At 55.8% G+C, this 19,903-nt stretch overlaps 5 protein-coding genes across 5 annotated transcripts; 3 read left to right on the top strand and 2 right to left on the bottom strand.

Annotated features, from left to right (window-relative positions):
* Nucleotides 1-790: 790 nt before the first annotated feature.
* CkaCkLH20_03345 (uncharacterized protein) lies at nucleotides 791-2,038 on the top strand (the record flags this gene model as incomplete). The annotated part of the gene is made up of 1 exon (XM_038886064.1): nucleotides 791-2,038. The coding sequence occupies one exon, from the start codon at nucleotides 791-793 to the stop codon at nucleotides 2,036-2,038; it is 1,248 nt and encodes a 415-aa protein (XP_038748573.1).
* Nucleotides 2,039-7,823: 5,785 nt separating this feature from the next.
* Nucleotides 7,824-9,113, top strand: CkaCkLH20_03344 (uncharacterized protein; the record flags this gene model as incomplete). Its single annotated transcript, XM_038886063.1, has 1 exon — nucleotides 7,824-9,113. One exon carries the CDS (start codon nucleotides 7,824-7,826, stop codon nucleotides 9,111-9,113), a length of 1,290 nt encoding a protein of 429 aa, XP_038748572.1.
* A 501-nt stretch (nucleotides 9,114-9,614) lies between these two features.
* On the bottom strand, nucleotides 9,615-10,298 carry CkaCkLH20_03343 (uncharacterized protein; the record flags this gene model as incomplete). Its single annotated transcript, XM_038886062.1, has 1 exon — nucleotides 9,615-10,298. The coding sequence occupies one exon, from the start codon at nucleotides 10,296-10,298 to the stop codon at nucleotides 9,615-9,617; it is 684 nt and encodes a 227-aa protein (XP_038748571.1).
* A 681-nt stretch (nucleotides 10,299-10,979) lies between these two features.
* Nucleotides 10,980-12,650, top strand: CkaCkLH20_03342 (uncharacterized protein; the record flags this gene model as incomplete). The annotated part of the gene is made up of 1 exon (XM_038886061.1): nucleotides 10,980-12,650. The coding sequence occupies one exon, from the start codon at nucleotides 10,980-10,982 to the stop codon at nucleotides 12,648-12,650; it is 1,671 nt and encodes a 556-aa protein (XP_038748570.1).
* Nucleotides 12,651-17,468: 4,818 nt separating this feature from the next.
* CkaCkLH20_03341 (MFS monocarboxylate) lies at nucleotides 17,469-19,163 on the bottom strand (the record flags this gene model as incomplete). The annotated part of the gene is made up of 6 exons (XM_038886060.1): nucleotides 17,469-17,919; nucleotides 17,977-18,076; nucleotides 18,137-18,445; nucleotides 18,502-18,891; nucleotides 18,947-18,983; nucleotides 19,065-19,163. The coding sequence occupies 6 exons, from the start codon at nucleotides 19,161-19,163 to the stop codon at nucleotides 17,469-17,471; spliced, it is 1,386 nt and encodes a 461-aa protein (XP_038748569.1).
* Between the last annotated feature and the right edge of the window lie 740 nt (nucleotides 19,164-19,903).

Raw genomic sequence — 19,903 nt, 5'->3', positions numbered from 1 at the left:
ACCCAATACGTAATATCCACTCCTTGGGGGATTCGGATGCACGTCGGGTTCGTTGCAGCAATCAGCAGCAGCGCAGCACCTCTGCGGCGGTCGGCTTTTGGATCCGCGACGGGACCCCTCCCCTTCCGTTCCCTCTTCTGCCCAAATTCCCCATTGCTGTCACCCTAGCACCTATCTAGGTACCTCCCCAGTGGACTGCTGGACTTGACCAACCACTGGACGGCCCATTGGCGGCAGGCACACCTACCTCACCTTGCCCATTGGATTTGCTGAGAAGCCACCTGGTAACTTTTTTTCGCCTGCTCCTGCCAAGCTACCTTCACCTGCATCTTGACACGACATCGCTCGTCTTTCAACCGCGTGGTAGGAAAGCCTCCTTCATCGCCTTTTGCTGCCTCCCTTTTCTCTGTATACCTCAGCCTTTATTCCATCTAAACTCTCCTGCTATTGATCTCCATTGAGCCATCAATCATTGCGCCCAGTTTCCCCCCTTGCGCACCCCTTCATCCGTATGTCTCCATCAGCAGTTTACCCCAGCTTCTTCAAATCATCGTGTGCTGTGCAGCACTCAATCCTTAATTGACCTCAGCGCTAACATTCTTTTCAGCAGACATTTCATCTGGCTCACTTCTCCTCCTGTAGTGAAGCACGAAGGCACGCCCTGATTCAACACGGCACTTGGTTTCGGTACAGCTCCGACAACCCTTCATCTTCGGCCGCATCGCCATAATCAACACCCCCTTAATACCCATCACATAGAGAGTGCCCTGCACCTCCAACATCACCCAAAATGCCAGCTTCCGAGTTCCTCACTACCCAGACTATGGGCGGGTACCTGGTGGTTCTTGCTTTGGCTGGCGGCCTGTCATACTACTACATGGCCGAGAAGGAGAAGCAGAACACCTCCAAGGGAGTCAAGCAATACGTCGAGCCGCGTAAGGAGAACAACGCAAAGAAGCAGAGAAAGGCTGCCTTTGCCTCACAAAAGACGGACGACAAGGGCTCCTCCAGCGCAGTCTCCAGCAGCCCAAGCCCATGGCTGAGCAACGACCCCGATGAGAAGGTCGACAACAATGACTTTGCCAAGCGGATGGCTGCTGCCAAGGAGGGCAAGAAGTTCGATGGCAAGTCCTCCACATCAGCCAAGAAGCAGAAGCAGAAGTCCGTCAAGCAATCTCGCGCTGTGGAGAAGGACGAAAAGAAGGTGCAGGTCGCCGACGAGGAGCCTTCCGCTCCCGCCCAGGCCCCCGCTGTTGAGGCTGTCGAGGAGGCTGAAGAGGCCGAGGAGTCTCCTGCTACCTCCCCCGAGGTCGCCCCCGTCGACCCCAGTGGTGTCAACGACATGCTCGAGCCCGCCGCTGCCGGCCCCTCCGTCCTTCGCCTCACCGGCACCGACAAGGAGAAGCCCAAGCCCAAGAACCAGAAGGTCCCCGAGAAGGCTGAGACGAAGAAGCAGCGCCAGAACCGCCAGAAGGCCGAGGCCAAGAAGGCTGCTCGCGAGGAGGACGAGAAGGAGCGCAAGGTGCTCCTCGAGAAGCAGCTCCGTACTGCTCGCATCGCCTCCGGCACCCCTGCCAAGGACGGCTCTCAGTTCATGGCTGCCGCCAACGGCGGCAAGTCCGCTTGGACTGCCGGTAGCCCCAACGGCGCCTCCACCAACGGCAGCTCTGCCGTTCAGCCCCTCGACACCTTCGAGGCCCCCGCCAACGGCACCACTGCCGCTGCCCCCGCTCAGGTCCAGGCCTCCGACAGCTGGATGTCTTCTCTGCCCTCTGAGGAGGAGCAGATGGAGCGCCTCAAGGAGGAGGACGAGTGGAACACCGTCTCCAAGAAGTCTTCCAAGAAGGCCAAGAAGGAGGTCCAGGCTCCCTCCCCCGAGCCCGCCGCCGCCGCTGTCGCTCCCGCTCCCGCTCCGGCCCAGTCTCGCCCGATCGCCCAGGCCGTCCAGAAGCCGGCCGCCTCCAACGGCAAGGCTGCGAAGCCCGCCCAGTCCTACGGCTCCTTCTCTGCCCTCGGCGAGGAGGAGTGGGATGTATAAACGGCCCAACCAAGAACACCATTCTCCAGGACATCCCGCCCCAGACACGCGCCTCCACATCATATCCCACACATATGAGCGTCGTCTGACTGTCACTTGTTATTCTAACTGTACAATACTTCTTCCTGGAGTGCGGAACCACTAAAACTCTCATCACATGCATCCCCATTCGACGTCATGGAGGGGCGCCATGCTTGGATCGACCGCGTCCGCGTAGAGTGGAAGCGCGGCCGGGAAGGGCACGTGGCTTGCTATTGCGTACACACAAAAATCGATCTCGGCAACAGTATGAGATCTGGAGTTGGGGGAACATTGGCCAAGCGGGCTGAATGATTTGCACGTGCTTTTTTTTATATACTCCTGCTCCGAGACCAACCTGGTATAGGCGGAGCGTGACGGAACGGAGGGAAGGAATGACAACCGATCACGATGTCAACGAGTGGAAGGAAGTTGGTTCTCGAGCGAAGAAAACAAAATCAAAAACCTTTTCTTAGGGCAGAATGGTTGAATCACATGGGGAAAGGCCATGCATCTCAGTCGTTGGTTGTGTGTTTAGCGCAGATTCCCGCAAGATACTTTTCATAGGTTTTCCAAAAACGTCCTCTTCATACCCTCCTCCTCCGTGGTCGTGACCATGCGTTCTTCTTAAAAGTCTGCCCTGCCGGGATCGTGCCGGCTGGGTGAAATGAGCAGCAACCCCCACGTTCATGCCGCGTGCTCCAGTCCGTCGTCCGTCGTCAGTGGTCACGATTCTCACACGGTAGGGCATCTCGTCGTCACTTGGGTCAGATTTACACAAGTCGCCGAGACCGGGATGAGTTGTCCGTCAGCATGTGAGAGTGAGAGAGAGAGAGTGCCTTCTCGGATTCTACAAGTCCATCCGGTCGGTGTTGGCATAGGGACGGTGTGTGGGGGGAGCTGGAGCTGGAGCTGACCGCCCCCCGCCTCGCGATTTCGGATCCAAGACATGCATCATTGCATATGGCCCGCTGCTGCGGTTGCGGGAGTACGTGTGCAGTGGCAGTTTAGCGATGCTGAGAGGTGTGCAGAGACGTGCTGGTCTTGATTGGATTTGCACGACGCTTGGTTTAGTTCACGAGACGGGTTCTATGTCTGAGATTGGTGTGTAGTAGCGTGGGGAGGGAGTTGGGCAGATGGCTTCGGACCATGAGCTGTAGACACGTGAAGTATGGCGGGAAGGGGAGAGGACGGGAAGAGGTTAGTCGGACACGGGGGTCGACGACGGACCTTCGGGAGCCGGGCTGTGTGTGTGTGTGTGTGTGTGTGTGTGTGTGTGTGTGTGTTTGTGGGCTGGACGGAGACCGCTCGCCAGGCCGTTCTGTTTTTCGGGCCCGTGAAGGAGGGGGGCCTTGGATCGATCGAATCGCGACGGCGTGTCCGGCTGCGTGTGTTGTACAGGACGCGCGAAAAGTCGCGGGGGTGGAGTTGAGGATGGGGATACAGTGGAAACGGTGTTGTTGCGTGTCTCTGGTACTCTGGTGGATGTGGATTATTATGCGTGCCGACCGACGATGGTTGCATTGTTTTGTTTTGATATGAGGGAGGGGGGTAGAGAGGGCCAAGTCGGGCTTGGAAGGATTGCCCAGGCTTGGGACGGGAGAAATAGGACGGAAATCGTGAGGGGAACGGATATGTGGCTGGGCATGAGGTGGTTTTGACGAGAGATGATGGATGTGTTTTGTTTGGGAGAGTGGGTTTTTTTTGGTTGACGTCTGTTTTGGCTTGGCCTGCTTGAGCCCGGTCGCTGGACTCGGGTTGGATCTCGAGGCAGCTAGACGGAACGTTCGAGGAGATTTCAGGCTGTTTCACGAAAGGCTGCTTTCGAGATCATCGTCCCGTTGGAAGATGACGGGATCGTGCTAAAGTTATTTTTACACACGGCTCGTGGGTTTCTGGTCTGCCGCGAGAAGAGAGATCTTTGCTGTCTTGGCACGGCGGGATCTGCTTAGTTTCCTCCATTGCTCGTCAGTAGGCACTGCTGTGTAGTGAAATCGTATTGTGATCGCCGTCAGAGTTGTGTAAGTGTCGAGTTAGCGTTAAGCCTTTTCGTATGCCGTAAGCTTCTCTGGCGGTTTGTTGGGCTTCGGCGACGTGTTCGTCAGCCGCAAAAGCTTATGGCAAGGTTTGATGAGTGTTGGTCGTTGTATCGAGGTCTCTTTTGACGGAACGAAAAAGGTTGTCGCGGGAAGCTGGGTTGAGATGGAGGGATGAAGAGGGGCGAATGACAAGTAGTGTGGAGGGGATGCGAGTTGGAGGGGGGGGAAGGATGATGATAGTGTATGTTCATGCTTCCCTTTCGTTGTTGGTTTGCTTTACTTCGTACTCCTTCGTCGTGAGAGTTCCGTCATAGTTCCCGGGCTGTTGGTGATGTCCAATGCGTGTTCATGGATATAAAGTCCCGTGGGATGATCGACGTTGACAATCCGAGGAACCGGCTGGTAGTGCAAATAGTAATGCACCGTAACAGCGCAAGTTCCCACGATCGGCGACGCAACGGCTAAGGTGATTTGAAGATCCGTCTCAGATGGCGGCATGCCTCGATAGCGGATGGCGAATGAGCGGATGGAGAAGTTTGGGGAGGTACAAGGTACGGACGGCCTGTTGGTGTGGTGAGGGGTTTGCGAGAGGGAACCTACCAGGCCTGGAGAACGGTGTGGAACGACAGGGCATGAGTATCGATAGGCGTCGACAATATCCCTCCAACGAGGGTCCCTTGCTTGAGGGATCGATGCGCAGCGAGGCCCCTTCGTCAGACCAGGAAGCCGGTGCCGACGAAGGAGTCTCTTTCGTCAAGGGTTGGATTCTGATGGCAGCAAGTTTGGCTCGAGGAGCAAGACAATGCCAAAATATATTCCTTTGGCGCGTCAAACGCTGAGGCGCATGTCTTGTCTCAAGTGCCCTCGAGACCAAGACAGCAGGCAGCGACCTATCCAGAGAAGGTCTAGAGAGGCCGAGGACACGACTGGATTGGAAACGTGCGCTAGCTCATGGGAAGAAGTGAGAGAAAGGACTCTGAAAGGAGCGTCGAGCATCGACGGCGCCGCGCAACGCCGCCTCCGCCCTCCGTTCAACCGCCATCGAACGAATGGCCACTGCGGGTTGTCGGGGGCGCGGACGGCCGAGACAAGCAACGGTCTGGCTGTTATCGCTTGCGAGGCGTGTGCCGAGCGATGGTGTGGAAATTGGGAATTGGATTTTTTCCATTGCGTCGCCTCCTATTTCTCGGGTCTCAATCTCACGGTTTCTGGTTGTTCAATCTGGATCCTGAATCGGACAATCGCTAGGCTAGTCGTGCAGATATGACTGCTGGGCGAGAAATGCCACGGGCGGACTAACGGTGATTGAATGAGTAGAGAACGATAGACGACGGATGCTGGGCAATAGTTTGAGTGGTTTAACGAGGAATTGTCGCCCAGCGCGCGTCGACGGTTCCGAGGCGCGACACGGCGCAAATTGGCCGAGTTGCAGATTCATGACTCCGGGCGGCCCCATGGTGTCAGTATCGGGCGGTACTGGTGAGGGATTGAGGGATTGAGGGTTCGGTAAGAGCGCATGGTATTCAAGGTCGAACGCTGGGTGTTCGTTGTTGTCGGGGGGAGAAGTACCGGGTACTTTGTCGGGGTGGCTTTTTTTCCTCCCCTCCTGGAGGATTTACTGGTTCTTTGCGGGTGTATTCTCGAAGAACTGGGTGGTGATCGATTGGGATCTTCCGTCAGTTTGGACCCTCGCACCCCCGATCCGGACAGATGTTTGATGATTCTCGACGGGCATATTTCGATATGCGTGCGAGGCACGAGTTCTCGCAGGAAACCAAAGGATGAAGCATCTTGGACGGTGCGCTGGCAGAAGATTCGAGGCGAGCGAGGTGGACACATGTTGGACGTGGAATCGCTGTGATGCGCTGTATTCGTCATGCACCCCGTGGGCCACAGCATCAGTCTCACAGATTGCCCGGCCGGAGAGACGACGGCTAACGCACTGGACAGGTACAGGGCGTCCCTGAGATGGGGGTTGGGTTACTTTCGAGGGTACATAGGAGGATACGGTACACAGCGTCTTGGTCTCACCTCGATTGGACCGTCTGGAGGTGCGTGAGTAAGGCACAGGCTTTTGGCGTCCTTGGACCTGACGACGACGATATCCATTAGGGAAGGTGAAGCAGACGATGGCTGTCAATTGGAACTGCAGACCAACCTCCCAGACCCGAAAGAGGCAGATGGCGACGAGGAGATGCAGCCAGACGTGCAGCACAGGCTTGCAGGCTTGCAGAGAGTTGAAGGTAGCAGGTCCAGGACGCCGCGGTGGAATGAGATTAAGTAAGGTGTACCCACTTTGCGCCGCTGGTTTTTTTGATTGGTGCATTGCGCATGGAGTGAGCCGTATCTGGAAGTTACGGTGCCCTGTCCACACAGGAAAGACCGGGGTACTTGAACTGGGCCATTTTGTGGGTTGTAACTTCCTCCCAGGTCCTGATTGTGTGGAGGGGAGACCGCAATCTCCCGTCTCGTGGCTGCCGTGGTGATTTCCACTGGAATTCGAGCCATGAGAGAGAGGGGGGAATTGGCATTCAATTGAAATGGAAGTACTCGGTACTTTGCTCGTCCAAGGCCCCCAGCACTCCATCGCCCCGTTTCTCCGTCCGCCCTCCACTCACTCCCCCTTGGCCTACCTAGGTTGGGTCTGCTGCAACTTGCTGCACTGCTACGGATACTGCTCAGTGCTCTCGCTCTCACATTGCGCAAGCCCATGCCCAAACCTCTGCCTCCCTTTTTCGAAACGTCGTCTCCTGCACTCCCAATTCGGCTCCTGTTCGCCTTGCTTTTCCACCTCACTTCCGTTTGTCTCCTCCTCTTCTTCTTGTTCGGCTTCTCTTCTACCACCTACTCTCGACATCCGGCAGGTTACCGCCAATTCAATCTCTAACGTGGTAGATCCGGGGAACCACCACTCTCTCATTGCTCACGCGACGCAAGCCCCCGGCATCATCATCACTATCATCTGGTCCTCCTCAATACAACCAGTCCACGCCGTCCGTCCGACCGTTCACATACACCCGTCCATCCCTCGACATCACCCGCCGCGCCCCGAACGCCGTCTTTGCGCTACGGTACCTTACTATTACCTTACTCTGTACACATCAACAGACAACTCAATACTGCAGAGTGCACACAACTCTCTCTCCCTGACCACCCGCACACACACACCCTCGAAATAGCCGTCTGCTGCCAACCTTGAAACCCTCCCGTCCGCCAAACCAAAACCTCGATACTCCCGGCACCCAAGGGGCCGCACAGGCCGAGCCACTTTTAAAGCAATTGCGCCTCCGTACCGAAACTGTGTCTTGGCCTGCGCGCCGGTGATTCACTTCAATGGCGCTTTAAACTTCCTCTGGCGCTGGCACGCGGTCCCTTCTCTCGTCTGCACTTGTACTGCACCGAACAGATTCGTCCACACATCCAATACCTTACCTTACTTACAACTTGCTCGCCTACCCGACGTAGGGTACCTTGAACTTCGAACACCGTCGCTGACACTGTACCTTCCTCGTGGTTCCTGTCACCTCTCCCATCAAAACTCAAGACGTCCCCTCCCCCGCGAACCACCACGAGGCACCACGCCCAACACACCCTCGCCGCCTATAATACTCTCAACAACCTCCGCCGCACCTTCACTCTAGCCATTCGATGTACGCTTGCACCCACGACCGCAGACTACCGTTCACACCTTCTCCCCGAGCCGGGGTTACGGCCAACACATCGCCATCATGTCGTTACCCGTCGCTATCCAGTCCGCCATCTTCTACTACCTCGCGTGTACACCATGTAACGAGATGAAGGCCTTCAGAAAGGCCAAGAAGAAGGCCAAGGAGGAGAGAGAGGTCAAGAGACGTATAGAGATGGAACAGCCTGGACTCTACCGCCATCCCGATCCCTTCAACACCAACCCCTACTGGGCAGAGGAGATGGCCATGGGCCCTCACCTGCCCAAGAAGTCGGCCACCAAGAACCCGAGCCAACGAGGTCTGGCGAGTGCCGGCCGCACGAGCACCGCAGCCAGCTTTGGAAATGCCAGCACCGCCGCCGAGAGCTGCAGTCCCGTGAGCCCCACAATCAGCGCCGAGAAGGCGCGGAGGATGTCCGGCGATGGTTGGAACAGGACCCTCTACCAGCGCGAGGACGAGGAGCTGTGGGGTCACAACCTGTCCGGCATGGGCCACAAGCTCATGGACAACATCGTCAAGGCGGGTAACACGGCAGGACGATACGTCGAGGAGAAACTGGGGCGCGAGAAGAATATTACGGACGAGGACCGCGAGAACTTCTACACGACGCCGAGGAATCCTCCCGTTAACGAGTACCACCCGCCAATCGTCGGTAGCAAACCCTCACGCCCCGACGCCCTCAAGTGGATGCTGCAACCGCCCCCACCGGCAAAGCTCATGGAAGGTCGAGTACCCGTTACGAGGACCCAAAGCACCAGCACCGTCGGAAGCAGGAGGACAATGGCCTCTGAAGACACTCCCTTGGATAGACTCGTCCGGCAGAAGGCCCTCGAGAAGAAGCTGCGACGACAAGGAGACAAGTCACGGGAAGAGACTCCTTCGGAATCGGAACTGATCGACTCGCTTATCGGATCGAGAACAAGATCTAGAAAGTCAACGGTCTCTAGCAAGGGCGGGGTCAACCGTAGCCGGAGCCTCTCGCTGGAGTCTGAAGTATCATCAGACGGCGAGTTGGTAGAAAGGCGGCGAAGAGCCCGTGCAAGACGCATTCCCATCACGCCGGAGGAGACGTCATCGGACGAGGACGACTACATGCAACAGCGCACATGGGACTCGCTGGGACGCGCGAGCCCTCCCCGAAGGCCAAAGCTGGAAACGATTAGCAGCTCCCGGTCGAACAGGCAGGCATTGAAGGCACGTCCTAACGGCACCAAGCCTGATGCCGCGCCAAAGGACACCTCCGACATTACACCTAAAGCGTCGGCCAACCCTATTATTCTCAAGGCTGACGAAAACGAAAACATGCCTACCACACCGGCAACAGTATCATAAGGAGTCCTGAGGACTCGTCTCACAACACTTTCTTTCTTCTGGCTCCGTCCTCATTGCCCCCATCGGGGTCATCTACTGCATTATTACAACTAGGGTGGCATAGCGTTCAGGCAATGGTGCATTTGCATTACCGGGGTTTGGATTGGCATCGGCGTTCAGACGTGCGCAAAAAGCAGCAGCGGCATATGGAACTTTGGTTTTTTCAAAAGGAGGGTCTGGTTGGTTTTCGCTTTTCAAGGGACGACGACACCTACATTCAAGTCAGACCCTTTCTCCTTTTCAAAATTTTCTTTCACTTTGACACTTGGCTACGCACATACTTGCGGTTATGAGCCTCCACTGTTCTTTTTTTCCTTCCCTTTGTGATGGCATGCTAGAAAGCAAATAGGAATATGAGGGTATTATCTCTTTCCGACTCCCCGCCGGTTTTGTGTTGCCAACTCCGGCGTCTCCCAACCGTACCAACTCCGCTTTTAACCGTGACATGTGAGATTTGAAGGTTTAGAGATGCATTCCACCGTCATCCTCCTCGTCGTCCTGACCGAGACCCCTCATCCGCTCCTCCATCGCCCGACGCAGCTCCTCATCCGTCAACCGACCTCCCGTACCATTAGCCCGCGCGCCGTTCGCCCGCTGACCAGCCTGCGCATCAAGCTGAATCTCGCCGTTGCGTATCGTGCCCGTCTGGAACGTCCCATCCAACCATGCAGGATGCCGCTCAGCAGCCTCACCACCATTCGCAACCCTGTCCTCCTCCTCCCTCGCCGCCCCCAACCCGTTCGTCGTAGTCGTCGTCGTCGCCGTCGTCGTGCCGTTGACGCCTCCACTCCGCTGCTCCGCCTCGGCCTCGACCTCGTCCTTGCTCTTGAACTCGTCCCAGCCGTGGCCCCTGCCCTCGACCTCGGCGCGGATGATGTCGACGCGCTCCCGCATGCGGGCGACGACGGCGTCGTTCTCGCGGATGGCCTCGACGCAGTCCGGGTCCGGGCGTCCCGCGGCGGCGTCGGCGGCGTCGAGGGTCGTCGCGGCGCCCTCGGCGTAGGGGCGGAGCTGCGCGTTGGAGTACTCCAGGTGCAGGATCGAGTTGCGGATCTCGAGGACCTTGAGGTGCAGGGTCGGGAGGGAGAGGTCTTTCAGGGCGGCGGCGAAGCGGGTGGGGGATATTGGGGCCGTGTCGGCGGACATGTTTGTGGTTGTGAGGGTGAGGATGGTTTTGGTTTGTTTGATTTGTTTCCTTGGGTTTTGGCGAGTGGTGGAGGATGTGTCGCTGGTGAAGGCAGGCGCGATCGGGGAACTCGGCGATCAGTCGTGCAAAGTGTTGAAATCACCTCGGTTCTGAATCTTGTTTTCTCAAGGTGGTAGATGTAGTGAGGTAGGTAGGTAGGTTGGAGGTTCAGCTTGCCAAACGGCGGGGTGAAAGGTTCAGGTTCCCAGTGGACGGTTCCTGCGGTGGGGGTTGACGTACCTAGGTGCAGGGGTGGAGGAGATCGCAATTGGGCACGGCGTGGCGTTAACTGCACCAACGGCGATTACCTACGCACCTCTGCGGCCAGCAAAAGTCGACATTAAGCGCACGCCAGGGCGCAGTCCGGAACACGACCTCCGCCGAACCGCGGGCGGCCCCGATTCCGTCACTCAAAGAATTTCTGAATCGATTGAAGGCCGTCCCAAAAGCCACCGACATCGAACCACCACCGAACGGCCGAATCGCGAGCTTTTCTTCCCCGGGAAGAATCCTCCAGTCCTCCGATTGCTCCCCGAGCAGAAGAAGGTAGACATCCGACTAACCGGCGCCGGCGCATTGAGGGCTGCGACTCTCGGTGCGCTGCGAACGAGCCCGGTTCACCCCCCCGCCGCCGAGGAGCCATGAACACCTCACTCGCCCTCGTCCCCTCGCGATCCCTCCTGCAACTCGGCCTGCGCGCCGCGTGCCGCCGCGTGACGACTTCCGAATCGCTCTCCGGCGCATCCCCCTTCCGATTCATCTCGACCTCTCCTCGAACCACCAGACCGCCGTCATCATGGTCGTCGCCCCTCCGACATAACCTCTGGCCCTCGCCGGCGGCCAGAGCGTTGCAAACCCGACAAGCCTCCTCCTCCTCATCCGAAAGCGTCCTACGAGAATACGAAGACCTCCCGATCGACTACAAAGACAAGGAGGGACTGCCCTTCAGGAAAACCGATCTCGACGCGGCCGAGGCCAGGAAAATCTTCGGCAGCTCCCTCAGACCCCAGGCCGCAAACCGCCTCCTCAGGATCCTCCACGGCCGCCGCGTCGCCGGCACCCTCGACGACCCCGTCTTCACCGTCAACACCGCCTCCTACTCCCCCCAACAACGCGCCGCCGCCCTCGAGTACCTCCGCGAGACCGTCCCCGTCGACGAGGTCCTCAACGCCGGCCTGCGCGCCGAGGACGAGCTCCTGCAGCTCGAGGCCGAGGGCGTCGCGGTCAGCGGCAGCGAGGAATCCTCTGCGGCGACCACAACTCCCGAGAAACCCGCGAAGAACGCCGAAACGGAAGCGGAGGCGAAGCCGGACCCCGTCTACGGATACAGCGTCATGGACGCCATCCGCGCCAAGAACATAGCCAAGAACAAGGCCGAGGAGGAACGTCTCGCGCGCGAGGCTGAACAGAAGGGCCTCGCGGCCCCCGGCACCGTCGCCGCCCTCCCCATCAAGCGCCCGCCCATGACGGCGCGCATGCAGAAGTGGATGGCCGAGGGCGGCTCCGACCTCGAAGCCCCGCCGCCCCTCACCACCGCCGAGCGCATCCTCCCCTCCGCCGCCGTCGTCGCCCTCCTCGTCGGCGCCCTCGCCGCCCTCGCCATGGTCTACTCACCGCCCCGCGAGGCCGACCGCATGTTCCCCGAGGTGTCCGCCTCGACCGCCACCGTCGGCGCCCTCGTCCTCCTCAACGCCCTCGTCTTCCTCGCCTGGAAGGCGCCCCCGCTCTGGCGCCTCCTCAACACCCACTTCACCCTCGTCCACGGCATGCCGCGCGCCGCCTCGATGCTGACGGCCAACTTCTCCCACCAGGGCCTCTGGCACCTGCTGCCCAACATGGTGGGTCTGTGGTTCGTCGGCACCGCGCTGCACGACGAGGTCGGCCGCGCCGCCTTCCTGGCCATCTACCTCTCCTCGGGCGCCGCGGGCCTGCTCGGCAGCCTGGTCTTCTTCACGCTGCGCGGCGTGCTCACCGTCTCGACGATGGGCGCCTCGGGCGGCGTGTTCGGCGTCGCGACGGCCTATTTCTGGCTGCACCGCTTCGACTCGTTCAAGGTGCTCGGCCTGCCGCCGGACCCGATGAACGGGCCGCAGGGCCTGGGCTTCATCGCGCTGATCCTGGGTGTGCACATCTTCGCCATCTTCCGGCGCGGGAAGCAGACCATCGATCTGGCGTCGCATCTGTGCGGTATGCTCGCGGGCATGATCGGCATCGAGCTCGTCACGGGGAGGAGGGGGGAGGTTGAGAAGTCGAGGGAGGATCTCGTCAAGGACGCGCCTGCGCCTAGCAGCGCAGATGATGTGAAGGCTTAGGTTGGTGATGTATTGTAAAGTATGGTCGGAGCAGAGTTGACGATGATGTTGCTTTTTGGGGTTCGGAGAATTAGACTTGTATACAAATACCACTTTTCTGGCTTTCAATCTTGTTCTTCTGAGCGCTCAGGGGTCCTGAATGTGTGCTACGCGGAGCTGTTGAAAATAAGAGATTCGATGAGCATCATCGTGCTTGTTCGCCGCCGGTCCCCCGGTCCTACCCTCCTGGAGATGACCCAAAGAACAGATCATGCTCTCCCGCTTCAAACGGCGCTGTTATGATCGCCTCGTCATAAGACCTCTAACTTTCCCGTCTCGAAAGATATCTCCGCCATTTGTCTTGGTTGGACTGGCTTCGTCTAGGCTTAGTGAGGGTTCATTCTCGCCATTGGTCCGTCTTGGACCATGTCGAGGAACATCTATGTCATTGATCGACAGATTGAGGGAAACGGAGGTCCCATGTACCATTTTTTTTACATGGAGGCGGTTTCTTACAAGGCACCTTGGGGTCAGTAGTAGCCACTTCCTCGGGCTAGGCAGGTAAGGTATCGTGAGATGCAAATTCGTCCATCCTGCCCCAAGCAAAACATCAGTAACAATAACGAAAAAGTAGACACCACCATAGTCGAACTAAACCAATGGCATCAAAATAGTCGTGATACAAAAACGCATCAAGATAAAAAGATAAAAAGGCAAAAAGCAAAAGGCAAAAAACTTTGTAAGGCCCTCTGCTTGCGTGACAAGCTCGAGATTCGAACGAGCGCCCTTCCCCGAGTAACCACCAGAGCCCTCGCTTGGGATGCATTTCTTTAAGCTGTCGCTTTTACCAACTAGGCCACGCCATCTTGGTTGAACTGGTTGAAAGGGCTTGAGGTGAAAACAATTAAGTACCTTGGGACGGGAGGGTGGTCGAAGGTTGTAAGGCGGCAAGGCAGCAGCCTGGGTTTCGTGGTGAGGAGGGAAGGTGCGTGGCGTGGGTGAACCGGGAAGGAGCCATGGGTGGACGAGGGCTTGTTAACCTCAATGAGGCAGAGCTAAGAGCACAAACTTCCTTCACACCTTGGTGGTGTACGCAAATGGAAATGAAATAGGACTGCGTAGCGTATGGATGAACATCGGAAGCCCGTAACTTTCAGATTACCCCTTTTCTATCCAGGCCACCTCATATGGGCCTCGTCACGCATACCATATATCGGCATTAACACATTTTAGGATCTCATGATCATTATAAAGCTCATACATCAGGTTAAATTGTTACTGAGAATTATCTATTTGTGCCAGTTTACTTGGTTCACCCTGGTGAATTCTTCTTAGGCGCGTCCTCATAGGAATCTATTCGAAGTCTGCTTTCAGAGTTCCGATAAGTTCCTACGAACCCTCGCGTAGCTATTGCCTTAGAGCTTTTGGAACCCTTATGTGTCAGGTTTTCGCTCATCGCCACTGCATGGTGAACCTGAATAAATGACAACCTGACGCAGACGTCATCCGACACTCGTATGAGAATGGACAGACAAGATTGGAAAGTACCTATCAAGAATTATATTAAGAACTTCGCAAAATATCAATGAGCGTTGTCGCATTTCATACATACGGAACTTCCTTTCATGAGCCATTGCAAACAGACACTTCAGTATCTACCTCGATACCTCAGTACCTCAGTAGTTCTTCGTGTTCTTGATAGTAGCGGCTCAAACGACATGAAATCTCAATATGTGCGATGGGGCGGATACTGCTCAACCATCGAATAGCTATTCTGCCCATAAGATGAGGGACAAAGCTATATCGAGTCTTTTCACGCGTACACGAATGTACTCGACAAGAATTTTATAACTCAACAGCGAATACGCAGAAGTAATATTTGCTAGGAAAGATGTTCGGAAAAGAAGGAGAAACCAAAGTGACAACATTATCTTTGCATTGTATGCTGCACAGTTCTTCGCCAGATACTTTCAACACTTCTGAAGTTGAAATCACGAAAGAAACAGTCGGACTATGTTCAGTCTCAACTGTTCCCGATTGTACAATTATGCATCAAGCAAGCCGCCGCCGCCAAAATAACTGTCACCAATGTATATCGACGAAACATTCTTCATTCGCCGAATCCTCCCATATAGGCTTTCCACTGCTTCAGCTTCCATGTCCCAAACGCAAAGTTTTCAGGATGATCAAAGAAAAACATCACGGCGAGCATAATGAATCAGTTGCGTGGTCATGACACAACATGCATAAATCTGACTAGGTCCCCTGTGACGCCCGCAGAGTACTCCTCACGCTATCCATAGCTATCAAGAACCTGGGTCAGCTAGGCTCCATCTGGAGCATGTCACAGCATGGCCGCCGATCAAGATCTCACATGTCGTCCTGCGGAAGGTGCTCCGAAGCACGTCGCACGAAATCCCGAATCCCACAGACAGATATCCCAGGACAGGTCCATCAACCCGATCCTAAAGGGACACACCGCCGTTTAGGCCGATGTTTTCCCTCTGAAAAGGAAGAAGGAGATTTGTTCGCTACCTCCAGGGGAAATAGACCGACGCATGCCGGTGAAATATTCCCCGGGTCACATCTCACAAAGCGGACCCATCCGGATCTTGTGTCACTCCCTACCTGTGCCTCGGTCCCCACGCTTTGAGTTCAGATCCCGTTTTATCTTGGCGTGGAAAGAAGCAAAGAGCACTTCGTATGTCTCTGAGCTCGTAATTTATCTAGTCAGATCAGATCATGTCGACGGATCAGGTTGTGTTGTAGACGCAACAGACCGGGGATGGAGAGACCACGTTTGACATCCATGTAGGTTTTCTTGCCAGGCGCTTCTAGCCTCATGTATTCCTGGGCCGGTATCTTTAGAGTTTCCGCTAGTCTCTGTCCTCCCTCAAGGATGGTAGCATCGTGAGCTGAGCGGGTTCACAAGATGAAAAGAACAAAGACGGAAACGTCTTTTTCCCCGAGCCCAGCGAGCGGGCCGCGCCGAAACCTTCGTCTCTGCTGGTACATGTACATAATTCATCGACAAAGCCGTTGACTCGGCCGACTCCGTATATCATGTAGTCCTTATTAGTCTCCATTGCATTGCGCCGCCATATGTGCCCAATGTCTCGTGATCTCATGTCTTGACATCAGGCCCCTCCCTGACCATTCCCTGGCGCCAATCCCAATACTGAATGCATCAGCCCAGACCTTTTCGGTCTACTTAGACCCCATAAATGAGTTAGGGCCGCTCACCGAGTTTCCTATTCCATTGATATTCCCCGATGGCATAATCGAATCCCGAAGGGTGGTCCCCGAAATGTCTTTGTAAAGTACGTAAGGGACATGTGAGTTAAGCCTAACATCTCTTTCAGGCAAGTTTCTCCTTCACAGCTCCCTATAGCTCACATGCGAGACATAACCCAGCCCATCATGTCGTGCCATGTCATGTTATGAAGGTGGCAGCGCAGCAGTGATCTAAGCGCGCGAACAGGACGTCTCAGCTACCGGCTTTGTTAGGCAGAATTTCCAAGAACAGAATTTAAAAGACACACCCAGATTGAAGCCTCCAAGATTTCCGAGTCTGGGACAGCTCAAGCCAGCAACGGAGATCCCCGCAGGCTGGTTACGCGTTTGGTCACTAGCCTGCCCACCCCTGAATGTTCTTATCCTCTTGCAACGATCCTTCTCCCCCCTCCTTCTTCGGCCACTGAGATCCCGTTCAAGGAGAGCTGAATGCCAGCGGATGATTCGCGTTTCTTTCAGGGTCGCTATCGGGTTAGTTTACTCGGCAGTCCCACGAGGTCTCTCTTCCACGCCCGAGAGTTTGGCCAAGCTTCTTAGCTCTGTTTTGCGGCAACATTGCCTCGTTCCAGGCCATTGCTGGATCTTTCTTTGGCGCGTGTATTTTACTCCCAAAGCAACCGTAACGCCTGAATAAATCAACACCGCATGTGAGCGTCACCCGTACATAACAGAATCCACTCGCAAGTGACCCTTTCCTTGTCAAGCGGAGTCTGTGCTACCAACCAACACGCCAGTGTTGTCAACGTTTCTCGAGACGCTGGCGGGGAAGGTTCATGGAAATAACCAAAAACCAGATCCATCTCATCCTATACCCGGCCTTCGACTGCTTGACCAGCCCTGGTCATATCAGCCCTGGGAGGCCTGGCGGACAACCCGGAACAGTCTTCCGTGGGATCTTAGATACGCGGGTCTGATCACTCACATACGCAGGCCCGCTCGCGCGAGATCTGTCATTTCCGTGAGTCAAACCTAAGCATATAATGCCCGTTCGTGGCCAGGCTTCCGCAACGGTCTAAGGTGGTCTGACGGACTGCAGCGGAGGTCGCCAAAACCAAGGCCGGCAGTATTTTCACGACTACGCACCTACATCTTCGAATATGTATTAGGTATGCGCTCAAATGGTGGCCCAGATAAGAGGAAGATCGGGTGTTGTAAGCTGAATAGTGCAGTAGCTGCCAAGTTGCGGAGTAAGAGATGACACCCACGAAGACACGCCTCCGTGCCTTGGGCCGTCATGCGATTCACGGTCACCTTTGCTCGCACGACCATCAGTATGCAACATTTCAGCTCCATTCTGCCACCTACTCCCTGTATCTACATGTACTGCATGAGACGTTCGAAAAGAAACCCCAGATAATCAAGTACGACGCCGTTGTCGACCAACCAGACCGTCCCGGTGCCTCACCGGTGTGACTAACGACGCAGGCCAGACTGGCATTACACCATCATCAGCACGTCAGATATCCCTGCTGCTGGTCCGGTTTGGAAATAAGAAAAGAAGAGCTATCCCCTGGTTCAACCGTTGACCGTTGCTGCGTCTCGGCCTTATACATTGACCCTCCACTTCCACGTCTTGCCCAAGCACAACCACCGGACGAAACAACAGCTCACTAGAGACAGAAAGAGAATGGCCGCCAGGAAAGCGACGGTCAAGCGGGTACGACCGTGCTGGCCGTCGCCCAAAACGGCCTGGCTCGCTGGGTTGCCGATCAAGGTCGCCAGGCTCACCACGGCGTAGCAGCAGCCGATGTAAGTGCCGTTGTCCTGGACGTCGCAGAGCCTTCCGAGACATGTGGCAGCAGTCGAGACGAAGCTGCCCGTGCCAAATCCCAGGAGGAACGCAACCGTGTAAAGGACGGGAGCCGACGTACTGCCAAAGGGAAGCCACAGGGAGAGCATAGTCAGCTCTGTGATGATTGTCATCATGATAGTCACGTTGAAAGGACCCATCCTATCTGTCAAGTATCCCGGAATCACTCTCCCCAGAGTAGAACCGCTACGAGCATCGCGGTCAAGATCTGAACATGAGGGGTTGGTGGCGGGGTAGACTTACACGCTGAATACCAACATCAGGTAGAAGACGTCCCCGAGATTGACTATGCTGGAAAATGTAGGCAGCAGACCCCAGGCCACGAATAGGACAAGCTCGAAACCTATCGACAGCATGCATCAGGACACAAGATGGTACAGAGGTTGAGACGGGAGGTACATACCACACACGCTCAGGGTAAAAAGCAAGAACTTCCAGCGGCGGAAGCAAGAAAAGTCCCACAGTTTACCTTCGGAGGGCTTTAGTACCCTGGGCCTGATCATAACGCATCCGATGACGAGAAACACGCAAATGACAACAAGATGGACGAGGCTTGCCTTCATCCAGTTAAGATGTTTCGTAGTAAATCGGAGTAGGACAGAGAAGATCACGCCCCCGACTCCCCCGCCCATGGTGCAGATTCCCATCGCCAGACCCTTCTTCTTGTCGAACCAATGGTTTATGACTGCCAGAGCACTCGTCGTCAATGCGGCTGTGGCCATGATTAGATCAATCGACATAGCTACTAGATCTGACTGGGAAACCTACCGGCACCGACTCCAGCAAAGGAAAAGCAGAGGAAGAACTGCCAGTACTGAGTACAGAACGCTACGCCCAGGAACGATGCGGCATAGAGCGTCGCGGCAGGCGTCAGGATCCATCGAGGGCCATACTTGTCGAACACAGCACCGAAAGGACCACATAGAAGAACCGCAAGGAAGCCGTAGATGGATATGATCCAGGAGATCTCCGTGTTGGACCGGGCAGAAAGCTGGTTGGACTTCCAGATGACTTGGAAGATACCAATGGTCGTCATCAAGCCGAAGGTTGGGATCATGATTGCCGTCGACCCCACAACGACACACCACGCCCTGCAGCCACGATCCACGGGCTCCTGTGAGAGCACGTAGACTTGGTTGCCGTATTGCTGGCGGTGTGCTGTCGACCCTTGGGCTGGGGTTGACAAGGGACGAGTTGAATCCGCATGGCTTACGGTTGTTGTGGTCGTCACCGAAGGTAGCGTTACTAGCCTGCACGAATAGAATGTTAGCCTTCTCGAGACAGTCTATAGAGAAGAGCGGTCGGCGGAGTTGAGAGGATCAGGTGCTTACTCTATCCCTGTTCCCAGGGTGGAAGCAGTCCCTCCGTGAGCACTGGAACACGCAGATTTTGCGGTATCCATGTCTGAGATTCGTGACACCGAGACACAGATGGTGGATGTAGATCGATCTGTGGACGATTATTTACGTTTATTGCTTGGTCAAATTGTACTCGACAGTATTCCTGTACTCTTGACATAGAAAGAGTGTGTGAATGCCGGGTTTCTGTTGACAACGATGGATTTGGGGACAAGCAAGCGAAAACATGGCACATCTACCCTGGACTTTTAAAAGTCTCGACATGCCATGATTATTACGCTCCCCTTTCCCGAGCCTCCTCACCCGAATCTCTTCCTTCCCGAGCCCCCTTTCCCGAGCAAGCATTGCCATGCCGTGCTGTTTGAGGTCCGCACCCTCCAGGAATCAGGCAGGATTATCGCAATGCCATCGGGAGATGCGTGATTGCGTTCCCTCCTGCCATCTGAAGACTCCTGAAAATCTGGCCGCATTTGAGACGGCCGCCCAGAACAAGCCACCACCCTTTAGAAGACCGTGATCTGCTCTGGTCGAATTGGAAAGATTCGACGGGACAAACAAAGCTCTAAAAAGCGGCAGAACATGTCGTTTAAGATGGCGCGGCTAATTACTCTCCACAGTAAGCAAACAATTGAATTGCCATTTTGACACAGTCTCGGCTTGGCCAACGACGAGGGTGTGCCAACCTAGGAGTCGGTGAACGAGACCAACAAAACATCCGTTGGAACTAGGTTCTCAGCCTCGAAAATTTTCGCATGCGCAAAGTGGTGGCGCACGGCGGCGAGGACGATGACCTCCAGAGGTGACTTGGTGGC

Source organism: Colletotrichum karsti, assembly GCF_011947395.1.
Source record: "Colletotrichum karsti strain CkLH20 chromosome Unknown Scaffold8, whole genome shotgun sequence".
Classification (NCBI taxonomy): Eukaryota; Fungi; Ascomycota; class Sordariomycetes; order Glomerellales; family Glomerellaceae; genus Colletotrichum; species Colletotrichum karsti.
Note: the sequence above shows the minus strand (reverse complement) of the source record. Positions and strands in the feature narration are given on the sequence as shown.